This window comes from Haematobia irritans, chromosome 1 (assembly GCF_050003625.1).
Source record: "Haematobia irritans isolate KBUSLIRL chromosome 1, ASM5000362v1, whole genome shotgun sequence".
In the NCBI taxonomy this organism is placed as follows: domain Eukaryota; kingdom Metazoa; phylum Arthropoda; class Insecta; order Diptera; family Muscidae; genus Haematobia; species Haematobia irritans.
This window is the reverse complement of record NC_134397.1, coordinates 131965331-131977644: the sequence shown is the minus strand read 5'-3', so window position 1 is coordinate 131977644 and position 12314 is coordinate 131965331. Positions and strand designations below refer to the sequence as shown.

The 12314-nt window shown below is 36.2% G+C and overlaps 1 protein-coding gene across 1 annotated transcript in view; it reads left to right on the top strand.

Moving 5' to 3' along the window:
• LOC142221819 (uncharacterized) overlaps positions 1-11797 on the top strand; it is a 40027-nt gene extending 28230 nt beyond the window's left edge. The window contains exon 2 of the mRNA XM_075291652.1: positions 11002-11797. Within this exon, the coding sequence (XP_075147767.1) occupies positions 11003-11782 (780 nt within the window). The 5' untranslated portion in view covers position 11002 and the 3' untranslated portion in view covers positions 11783-11797. The remainder of the gene's footprint in view (positions 1-11001) is intronic.
• Positions 11798-12314: the final 517 nt, after the last annotated feature.

Below are 12314 nucleotides of genomic sequence, written 5' to 3'. Positions count from 1 at the left end.
CTGTATTAAAAAAGTTCAGTTAAGATTTTCCAAAATTAACCAAAATTTTCGTTTCTGGTGGGTTAGGTTAGGTTAAGTTAAAGTGGCAGCCCGATTAAGATTTAGGCTCACTTAGACTATTCAGTCCATTGTGATACCACATTAACTAAAAGTACCCATTACATATGGGCACTTCTAGTTTTAACCGCTCGATTATTTTCTTCTGTTGAACCAACCAGATTAGCAGACTGCTTAAGTTAACGTTTTCCAGTTCTGCCAGTAATCTGAAGCTATATGCCCCCAAAATTTGCTTACGCCTTACACAAAATGCAGGACACTCACACAAGAGGTGTTTTATTGATTCCCTTTCCTCCGCATCATGACAGCTCATACAATAGTCATTATACTTCGCACCAATGGTTTTTGCAAAATCGTCTATCAGGCAGCGACCCGTTATAGCAGATATCAGGAGTGATATCTGGCGTCTCGAAAACACTAGCATATCTAGTGTGCGGTTTAAGTTTAAATGGGACCATATTTGCTTGGTGTCGTTACAACCCTTGCAATTCTCCCATCGAACATTTGCCATCATGACAGCCTTCTCACGCAGTAAGAGCTTACAGGTAGCCAGAGGCATACCAACAGATTCTAGTTTCCCTGGAATATGTAAGGTAGTTCCTAGCCTTGCTAGCTCATCTGCTTCGCAGTTCCCCGATATATTCCTATGGCCAGGCACCCATATTAGGTGAATATTGTGCTGCTCAGCCATCTCATTGAGAGATTTGCGGCAGTCGATGGCCGTTTTCGAGTTGAGGAACACAGAGTCCAAGGATTTTATTGCAGGTTGACTGTCTGAGTATATATTAATGCCAATATTGATTGGAGCATTACTTCTCAGCCACTTCTCTTATTGCTAATATTTCAGCCTGAAAAACACTACAGTGATCAGGTAATCTTTTCGCTATTCGAAGTTTCAGATCTTTAGAATATACTCCGAAACCCACTTGTCCATGCAATTTGGAGCCATCAGTGTAGAAATCTATATATCTTTTATTCCCCGGGGTCCGTGTACACCACGCCTCACTGTTGGGAAGTAGAGTCTCAAACTTTTTGTCGAAAAGTGGTCTCGCCAAAGTGTAATCAACTACGTTAGGCACATCTGGGATTATTTTGAGGCCCCGTAACTTTTTTCCGACCACAGCGATAGCTCGCGCAACCGCACAGCCGTTGTTGCAGCTGACTGTTTGGCCAAAATGTCTAAAGGCAATAGATGCAGTATGACATTAAGGGAATTTGTTCCTGTCTTGCTGAATGCACCTGAGATACACAATCACGCCATACGCTGAACTTTGTCTAAACTTGACGACTGGTGAAGTGCCGGCCACCAGACTACAACACCATATAGCATTATAGGTCTAACCACTGCCGTGTATAGCCAATGCACAATTTTTGGTTTTAGTCCCCACTTTTTCCCTATTGCCTTTTTGCACGAGTATAAAGCTACCGTTGCTTTCCTCGCCCTTTCTTCAATATTAAGCTTAAAGTTCAGCTTCCTGTCCAAAATAGCGCCAAGGTATTTTGCACACTCACTAAAGGGAATTTCAATACACCCTAAGGAAATGGGCCTAACCGTGGGAGTTTTGCGATCCTTGCAGTACATGACTAGTTCTGTCTTTGCAGGATGTACCCCAAGACCATTATCTTTCGCCCATTTCTCAGTCATCCGGAGGGCTCTCTGTATAATATCTCTAACTGTTGATGGGAATTTTCCCCTGACTGCTAGCGCCACATCATCTGCGTATGCCACCACTTGTATCCTTTCTTTTTCTAGGGAAACCAGAAGTTGTTTATAGCAACATTCCAAAGAAGAGGTGATAGAACTCCTCCTTGAGGAGTGCCTCTGTTCACATACCTTTGTATGTTTGCTTGTTCTAGTGTGGCTGAAATGCGTCTCTTCCTTAGAAGTTCGTCTAACAGCTTAAGTATACCTGGATCAACATTCAGAGTTGTCAGTCCATTTAATATCGAGCTCGGATGGATGTTATTGAACGCCCCTTCGATGTCTAGAAACGCCACGATTGTGTATTCTTTGACAGAGAGTGAGCTTTCAATAAAGCTGACTAGTTCATGTAATGCGGTCTCAGTAGACCTGCCCTTCGAGTATGTCGTCGTTTCGAGAGCAAACTTAAATCGACGCTATTTCTAAGATAAATATCTATCATCCTCTCCAGAGCCTTAAGTAGGAATGATGATAAGCTGATTGGTCGGAAATCCACCCATTCGAGTGAGAGGCTTTTCCCGCTTTAGGTATGAAAACGACTTTTGATTCCCTCCACTTTCCTGGAATATATGCTAAGTTGATACATCCTATATATATCGCCGACAACCAGGGGATAATTCTGTCCTGTTCTAGTGGGTTCACTTCTTTTTTGTGTAGGAGCTTATTCACTGAACTTTATTAAAATCAATTCAGTTAAGTAAATTATATAAATAATTTTTTTACATCGAAAACGCATCAAAGTACATGCGAAAATCAATACCAACTCTGACTAAACAATAGATAAATCCAAATATATTTTAAAAAGTCACTGGATCTAAATATTGATCCGTTAAAGTAAAAACCTTAGCCCTAAGTCAAATATTTTCAATAAACCATTAAGTTTTAGAGAAAAAACTTTTATGCACGCGAAATTAAACAGAAGCCAAAAACAAAAATAATAATAATCAAGCGGCTTTGCGATCATTTTCTTTAAACTTTGAAGAAAGCCCCAACGCCTCCCCATCGCAGTCACTGCCATTTTATTTGCTTATTTCGCGCAATGGCCCCTTCACGGGCTATTGGCTATTGATGTTGATTTACCTTTGCCTGTGGCTTTCATCTCAGTAAAAGAAATCATAAATAAATAATAAGTGATTGAGATTGAGTGAGGGAATGACTAGAGAATGGCTCTATTCAAATTCACTTAATCATTGGTTAAATAATCGTGGTTTGAAGACGATCCCATTAATCAATCATCAGGCGTTGAAATGCGATCTTGCAGACCAAACGATTACAGGTTAAAGATAAACATCGGAGCGAAAAAAAAAACAAATTAAACCCTATCTCCATATGGGCAGTCTAACTATAGGTTTATTAATTACCTCCACTATATCGTCATATTCATATGAACTTTTAGCTTGAATATTGAAAGAATAAGAAGAAGGCGGACAGCAATTTAGGGAACCTAGATTAATTGCCTGGGTTTTAGTGGATCTTCTTTTGTCTAAAGATTCTTAGGCGTATGAGTACTTTTGAGTAAAATTTTACATAAATTTCAAATAAATTATATTCGACCTTGATTGGATTTTTCTTGGAAGATCTAAACTAAGTATAAAGCCAGTTTAAATTATTTTTATGGTCATGTATTGTTTCAGAACACAAATATCCAGCAAACATTTTGCATGAGAGTAAGAGAACATTTTACTAAAGTGGCTATGTGAAGCCACTTAAAAAACATTGAGCTGCTTCCACATGACAAAACTCTTAACTCGGAACTGTACTGACAACACCTGGACCGCCCGATTCAAACAATCGCCAAGCTTTGTCAATGCGAAAGGAATTTATACTTGAAACATAGCATTATTTCTACTTGAAGTTGAAGTTGAGTCAAATGTGTTGGGGGCTATATATAAAGGTTTGTCCCAAATACACACATTTAAATATCACTCGATCTGGACAGAATTTGATAGACTTCTACAAAATCTATAGACTCAAAATTTAAGTCGGCTAATGCACTAGGGTGGAACACAATGTTAGTAAAAAACAAGTAAGTAAAGTCTAAAGTCGGGCGGAGCCGACTATATTATACCCTTCACCACTATGTAGACAAACATTTGTGTTACCATCTCAACTACTTAAAATTTGCTGGGAGCTATATAAAAGTTTGCATTTCCAGATACAAATACTTTTAATGGAAACAATTTTTTGTACTTCTACAAAAACTCTAGAATTAAAATTTAAATCGGCTAACGCCCTGGGATGAAACACAATGTTAGTAAAAAAATATGGGAAATATGAAGCGAGAGAAATTTTAATGCAATTGTACAAAAGAGATTTATGATTTTTCAGGCGATAAATATGTATTCGAGATATAGGACAATTAGAGTAATATTTACAATTTTTGCTACTCAGCAGTGGCGATTTTACAAGGATTGGTTAGATCTCGCCAAGATATGTGGTCAAGTGTGGGTTGTGATATATTATTTGGTCTAGTCGGGTGACTTGGAGCATTTTTTAAAACTCATCCGTTCTGTGGAAATTTTGGCATTGCAGTGTGTAGGATATGGCTAAGATATGGGGAAATCATCACAAAATTTTGTGTAAAGTGTGAGAATTTTGGCCATATTTGTATATTCTGAGGAAACTATCCAGTCAATTGGAGGAAAATCTCATTGAAAATGGGTCTAAAATATGAAACAGTCGACCATATTTCCCCAACTCTGGTGTACGTATATATGGGAGCTATATACAATCTGAACCAATTTTGACTAAATTTGAAATGCATAGTTAGGATAATAATTCTGCTATCTATGAGAAATTTCACGTAAATGGGAGTATAACTTTGGCCCCCCCTGGTCATATGAGTGCAAATCGGACGGGAGATATATATCTGAACCGATTTCAACCAAATTTGCCACAATTACCTATACTACTAAACGTATTCCTTGTGCGAAATTTGAAGCAAATCACGGCAAAACCCTGGATTTTGAGGCCATATAAGTTCAAATCGGACGAAATATATATATGGGAGCTATATCTAAATCTGAATCGATTTTGACCATATTTGACACATACAATAGTATCGTTAAAAGTACCGCTTGTGCAAAATTTGAAGCAAATCACGGCAAAACTCTGGCTTTTGTGGCCATATAAGTTCAAATCGGACGAAAGATATATATGGGAGCTATATCTAAATTTGAACCGATTTCAATCAAATTTACCAAGCATTGGTAGAATGTCAATGCTACCCTCTGTGCAAAATTTCACGAAGATCGGTAGAAAACTTTGGCCTCTGTGGTCATATGAGTCTAAATCGGACGAAAGATATATATGGGAGCTATATCTAAATCTGAACCGATTTGGCTGATATTTTGCAAGATTTTCGAGTTTCATAAAATATTTGGATGTACGGTATTTCAAGAAAATCGGTTGATAAACACGCTAACTATGACCACATCGGGGATAAATATATATGGCAGCTATATCTAAATCTGAACCGATTTTTTCCAAAACCAATAGCGATTGCCTCTGTCCCAAGAAAAGGCCCTATGCCAAATTTGAGGACGATCGGACTTAAATTGCGAGCTGTACTTTGTGCACAAAATTACATATACAGACAGACGGACGGACAGACAGACGGACATCGTTAAATCGACTCAGAATTTAATTCTAAGCCGATCGGTATACTAAAAGATGGGTCTATGACCACTATTTCTTGGCGTTACATACAAATGCACAAACTTATTATACCCTGTACCACAGTAGTGGTGAAGGGTATAAATATGGGAAACATTTAAATCTGAAGCAATTTTAAGGAAACTTCGCAAAACTTTATTTATGATTTTCGCTCGATATATATGTATTAGAAGTTTAGGAAAATTAGAGTCATTTTTACAACTTTTCGATTAAGCAGTGGCGATTTTACAAGGAAAATGTTGGTATTTTGACAATTTTTTCGAAATCAGAAAAACGTATATATGGGAGCTATATCTAAATCTGAACCGATTTCAACCAAATTTGGCACGCATAGCAACAATACTACTTCTACTCCCTGTGCAAAATCTCAACTAAATCGGAGTTAACAACTGGCCTCTGTGGTCATATGAGTGTAAATCGGGCGAAAGCTATATATGGGAGCTATATCTAAATCTGAACCGATTTCAATCAAATTTGGCACGCATAGCTACAATGCTAATTCTACTCCCTGTGCAAAATTTCAACTAAATCGGAGCAAAAAATTGGCCTCTGTGGTCATATGAGTGTAAATCGGCCGAAAGATATATATTGGAGCTATATCTAAATCTGAACCGATTTCAACCAAATTTGGCACGCATAGCTACAATGCTAATTCTACTCCCTGTGTAAAATTTCAATTAAATCGGAGTAAAAGATTGGTCACTGTGGTCATATGAGTGTAAATCGGGCGAACGATATATATGGGAGCTATATCTAAATCTGAACCGATTTCAATCAAATTTGGCACACTTGACTGCACTACTATTGTACTCCTAGTGCAAAATTTCAACCAAATTGGGGTACAACTCTGGCTTCTGGGACCGTATTAGTCCATATCGGGCGAAAGATATATATGGGAGCTATATCTAAATCTTAACCGATTTCTTCCAAAATCAATAGGGTTCTATTCTGAGCCAAAACACATATCTGTGCCAAATTTGAAGTCGATAGGACTAAAACTGCGACCTAGACTTTGATTACAAAAATGTGTTCACGGACAGACGGACATGGCTATATCGACTCAGGAGCCCACCCTGAGCATTTTTGCCAAAGACACCTTGTGTCTATCTCGTCTCCTTCTGGGTGTTGCAAACATATGCACTAACTTGTAATACCCTGTTCCACAGTGTGGTGCAGGGTATAATCATTCATGTAAAGACAAAATCCTTCACTCCAAAAAAGTGAACTCTCTATTTCACTAAAACCAATTTAACTTTATTTTAGTTCATGGAATTATTATGTTTGGAGAAAGTTTCCTTTACTCTAATAATTTTTTGTGTATGTTAGTTAAATTAACTACGTTAGTTAAATTAAAAATATACTCAAATGAAGCCTAAAGATTAGCTAAATTCGTGTCTTCAACAAAATAGTTCCGAATTTCTTTAAATTTGTAAATTTTACAAAAAATGCGTCCATCATGAACTTCGTATGTCACTAAAGACATTCTTGCCATTTTGAACTCCAAGTTTTTCCTTCAAACTACAAAAATTTTCTTTAACAAGTGAAACAACTTAGTTATGTCTAATAAATTTTCTTGAATTTGTCGAAAAATATTTACTTACGAGGGCGGTTCGGAAACTTCTTAGCCTATAAATGAAAGAGAATAGTTAGTTTTTCAAAATATTTTTATTTTTCAATATAATCTGTTGAAACTTCAATACACTTAGTCTAACGCTTTTCTAGCAATTCTATCCCTTGATTAAAATGGTTTTCCTCAAGGTCTTCAAAATAGTGGTTTACAACTGTAATTGCATCTTCATTTGAGCTTGCCAACAAGGAATTTTTTAGATTTGGGAACAAGTAAAATTCACTGGAAGGTGGGTGGTCAAGCAACTCGTACTTTAATTCGTTGATTTTAGCCATTGTTAAAACACTCTTGTGCGCTGGTGCGTTGTCTTGATGAAAAATTATTTCTTTTTTTTTTGTGTTGTAAGCCAGGACGTTTTTCTCGAATTTGTACATTTAATTGATCCAAAAGGTTGCAATAGTACTCTGAATTTATTGTTTTACCCTTTTGCAGATAGTCAATCAATAAAATACCTTTGAAGTCCCAAAAAACCGTTGCCATAACCTTACCAGCCGATTGAATTGTTTTTGCCTTCTTTGGGGCACTTCCTCCAACTTCAGTCCATTGTTTGGATTGTTCTTTTGTCTCTGGAGTATAGTGGTGGATCCATGTCTCATCAACAGTTATGAAACGACGCTTAAAATCCATTTTATTTCGTTTAAAACGAGCCAAACAAGCTTGAGAAATGTTCATCCTTATGCGTTTTTGATCGACTGTTAACAAAAGCGGCACTCATCTTGCAGAAAGCTTTCTCATCTGTAGTTCTTCATGCTAAATTAAATGGACTCGATCATTTGAGATGTCCATGATATTAGCAATTTCACGCACTTTTATTCGTCGATCATTTAATACCATATCATGCACTTTGGCTACAATTTCTGTTGTAGTTGCTGTTTTTGGACGTCCACTACGTGGTTCATCTTCAATGCTTGTACGACCACGTTTAAATTCAGCAACCCAATTTTTTACTGTTGCATATGAAGGAGCACTTTCACCTAACACATTCACCATATCATTATGAATTTCTTCTCCCGATAAACCTTTTTTATGTAAATATTTAATGACAGCACGCATTTTGTGCTAGGCTAAGAAGTTTCCGAACTGCCCTCGTATTTTTACTGTTTAGTTAAAATTTTCTACAAATATTCAAAATTTTCTAAAATTAACCGAAATTTTCTTCCTGGTGGGTTCACTGTGTTTTCAGTGTTGGAACTGGACAAGCTTTGCTTTTCAGTGTAAAGTAAACAGACTACTGCGCATAAATATCCAAATAAATTCAGCTCCTTATAGACTTCCATATCAGCTCCACTATAGATAATATAATATTTTTAATTAAATCACGATTTTTTTCAGTGTATCATTGTGGAGAGTATAACAACGAATTTAATAAATGGAAGATGAGAAGAAGCCGAAGAAATTTCCGTCTCATTAACTACTTTAGTTGTCTAAAATTATTAACAAAAAAATTATATGATACCAATAGTATTTAATGGGGGCGAGTGAAGTCGCAGAAGATTATAAACAATATTTGCTACAAATTATAGAAATTTGTAGTGACACACTTTCTGTCCAACCAAAAGAGAATAGAGTCTATTGATCATCATCATCCGAGAAGTTTACTTTTCGCCTATGGTCATTGATCGACTTTAGATTAAGGAATTATTCGTAAATTCTCCATCATTTGTATGGCAAACAAGTGAAATTATCTGGTATCATAGTGAGGTAGTGTTTCGTTTGGAAATGTAATTAAATTGTCAATCGATTTGATTCGAATGGGTTATAAGATTGATTTGTTGTCGTCGTTTTGAAATTACTCGAATGTTTTATTGAATTTTTTGGGAATACTTTCGATTTCTCAATTCATTTTGCTTTGTTCGATTTGGCGTTTATTCCGCTACAGATAATTCGCATTAAGCAAAACTTATGTGGGTTAAGGCTGTGGGCTTTTTGTAGCCGTTGGAAATGACCAACAATGACACCATTGTAGAAATTCAATCTGAAATTAATTTCGCATGTTTTATAAGTAGCAAAAGTGAATGATTTTTTAATGTGATAATTATTACACTCTATAACAGTAATCAATGATAAGCAGAAATGTATTTTTTATGAGAAAATATTGTGGATTTCAATTCAAAAGACCATTTTTTGTATTGTTTTTATACCCACCACCATAGAATGGTGACGGGGGAATAATAAGTTTGTCATTCCGTTTGTAACACATCGAAATATCGATTTCCGACTATATAAAGTATATATATTCTTCATCAGGGAGAAATTCTAAGACGATATAACGATGTCCGTCTGTCTGTTGTAATCACGCTACAGTCTTCAATAATGAAGCAATCGTGCTGAAATTTTGCACAAACTCGTCTTTTGTCTGCAGGCAGGTCAAGTTCGAAGATGGGCTATACCGGTCCATGTTTTGGTATGGTCCCCATATAAAACGACCTCCCGATTTGGGGTCTTGGGTTTATAGAAACCGTAGTTTTTATCCAATTTGTCTGAAATTGGAAATCTAGAGGTATTTTAGGACCATAAAGAGGTGTGCCGAAAATGGTGAGTATCGGTCCATATTTTCGTATAGCCTCCATATAGACCGATTCCCCGATTTTACTTCTTGGGCTTCTAGAAACCGTAGTTTTTATCTGATTTGCCTTAAATTGTAAATATTCTGGTATTTTAGGCTCACAAAAACGTGTATCGGATTAAGTTTTTATCGGTCCATTTGGTAATGCCTCCATATAGACCGACTTCACTTCTTGAGGGTGTAGAAAGCGCACTTATCATGAAAATTGCTTGAAACTCAATGTAAAATTTCCAGATTTTACTTCTACAGATTTAAGATTTCAAATCAAAACGTTATTTTATAATTTTCTTGCACACTTACAAGAGATGTTAATGATTCCTCTAAAACTCAAACAAAAATGGTTCTTATAAATCCAGAATCTGATATAGTCCTCATAGGTGAAATCTTTAAATTTATCTTCGGGAAGTGTCCTCAAGTCCTCAAGCCCTCCTGAAATTTCAAAGGAACCCCTAATATTTGGTTCATGGTGGTGGGTGTTTAAGATTCGGCCCGGCCGAACTTACTGCTGTATATACTTGTTTAATCTAAATTTATTTTGAATCTATATGACCACTTTTTGCCTTAACTATTGCTCGGAGTCGTTTGAAAACGAGTTGCATTCAGACCTAACGTAATCTACTGCGCAATGGCTTTCTTCAATGCATCCATACTGACATCATTTTGAGTCCCTACCTTTAGCGTTGCCCTTGACTTTTTTGAAAAAGAGCTAAGAAAGGTAAATTCTTAAATAAAGACCAAATTTTAAAAATCAATTTTGTTGGAAGAAGAGGTATTAAAAATTCATATTCTGCAAAGAAGACTGGAATAAGTTAAGCGTTTGATGCAATTGTACTAAAAGAACTTTTGCTTGAATTTTAAAGTTTGCAGTTAAAGCGAGCGGCTCAAAAACAAGCCAATTTGGCTCTTTAGAGCTAGCAACGGCAACACTACCTTGCTTTTTAACACCGCAACGAAAACGATTGGAGAGAGGCCAACTGCTGTCACTCAGGCATGCAAAATCAATTTTTTAATTGTACCAAGGAGAAAATTGTACCAACTTTAGTAATACACAATATGATCACCTCTATTGTCCATCCAAAGATAACATTTCGCTCTAGGGGCTGATCATATTCCTTCTCTGCATGTACTTCAATCACATATGTTATATGATAATACCTATAACCTATATTGAGATGTCTCATACCCAATCAAAAATTAATTGATCGATTCAAAAAGAAATGAATTGATTCAATTAATTTGTCCGGTTGATTTTTATTTTGATTAAAAATTTCAATTAATTTTCGATTAATTTCCAACTCTTTCTTTTCAATCTAACCCAAATATTTCATTCAATTCTTCTCGGAATAATAACGATATAATTTTCTCTCATTTCAGAATGCCAATGACAAGAGAAAAAGGAATTTTTGTTGCTACATCTACACTGTTTAGCACACTACTCACAACTCTCATCATATCTCCTGTTCTTCTAGTCTCCTCCTATGTAATCGATCCAAATTCTCTAGCCGATGTCACCGAGAAATCCATGAACTCAGCACTTGGTTCCAAGGTGATATTCGAAAGTCCAAGTGTTGAGAATATCCTAAAGGAGTTTATAGTATCAACGAAACCCTTAACATTGCGCAAATATCCAAATCGACCAAAAACAAAGAAAACTAAAAAGGATTCACGTATCTATTATATACCCATACCACCATTGCCATATCGTTATATACCTGGCATTGGTTACGATTATCAACCGATGAAGATTAAACCTCTCCTTGTTGAACCCTCATCACTTGGCGATGGACCCATTTCGACAGATTTTCCGAACTATAGTCCACCACAAAATCCATACAAACATTATCACCAACAATTGCAAAATTCATTTTATCAATCTGGAGGTCCGCAGCAGCAGCAGCAACTACATCATCAGAAGCCGCATCATGAATCCACATTTAACCAAATCCCTGTAGCCGTAGTTACAACGAAACCTTCGCCAACACCTTCGAAACCCAGTAATGTGGCGGAGAGTAAAGTGTATCGTTTGGATCGTCATGATTATTACTTTAATGGACGACCCTTCCGATTACAGGTGGCCCACGCTGGACCTAAATATAATCTAACGCCTCAAAATCTTAAATCATCATTTTATTTTAATAAAAATATTATTTATTAAGTTTTCCCACATGAATTATTAAGTGTTTTAATTTTTTTTTTTGCATATTAGATTAGAGATAAGAGAATTTGATTGGATTCTTACTAACGTTAATATAAAAGGGTTAGACCAGAGAATGGTACTAAACAGTGTTCGAAATGGCTCGGGCTCAGCACTTTTTTTTTAAAAAAGGGCTGTTCAGTTTTTTAGCTCTTGCTCTCGGAGCCCTATGAATAAAGTTCCAAAACGAATGAGCGGCACTGAAAAATATGCTCTTTACGAGCTAATTTAAACGAAAAAATCTTGCTCACACAGCTCTTTCATATGTGACACAAAAAATATGTAGTAGTATGTATGACACAAATCAAAGATAATTGAGAATAACAAGATTAAGCCTTGTGCTCTTATAAAGAGAAAACAAATGCCAAGGTGTAGAGGGCTATGAGCAAAAAAATGTTTTATTTGTCAATTTTTTCCAAGGCAGCTCTACCCAGGAATAAGTAAAAACAGCAATATTCACATAAAACCATAATAAATATTCGCTTATACCCAT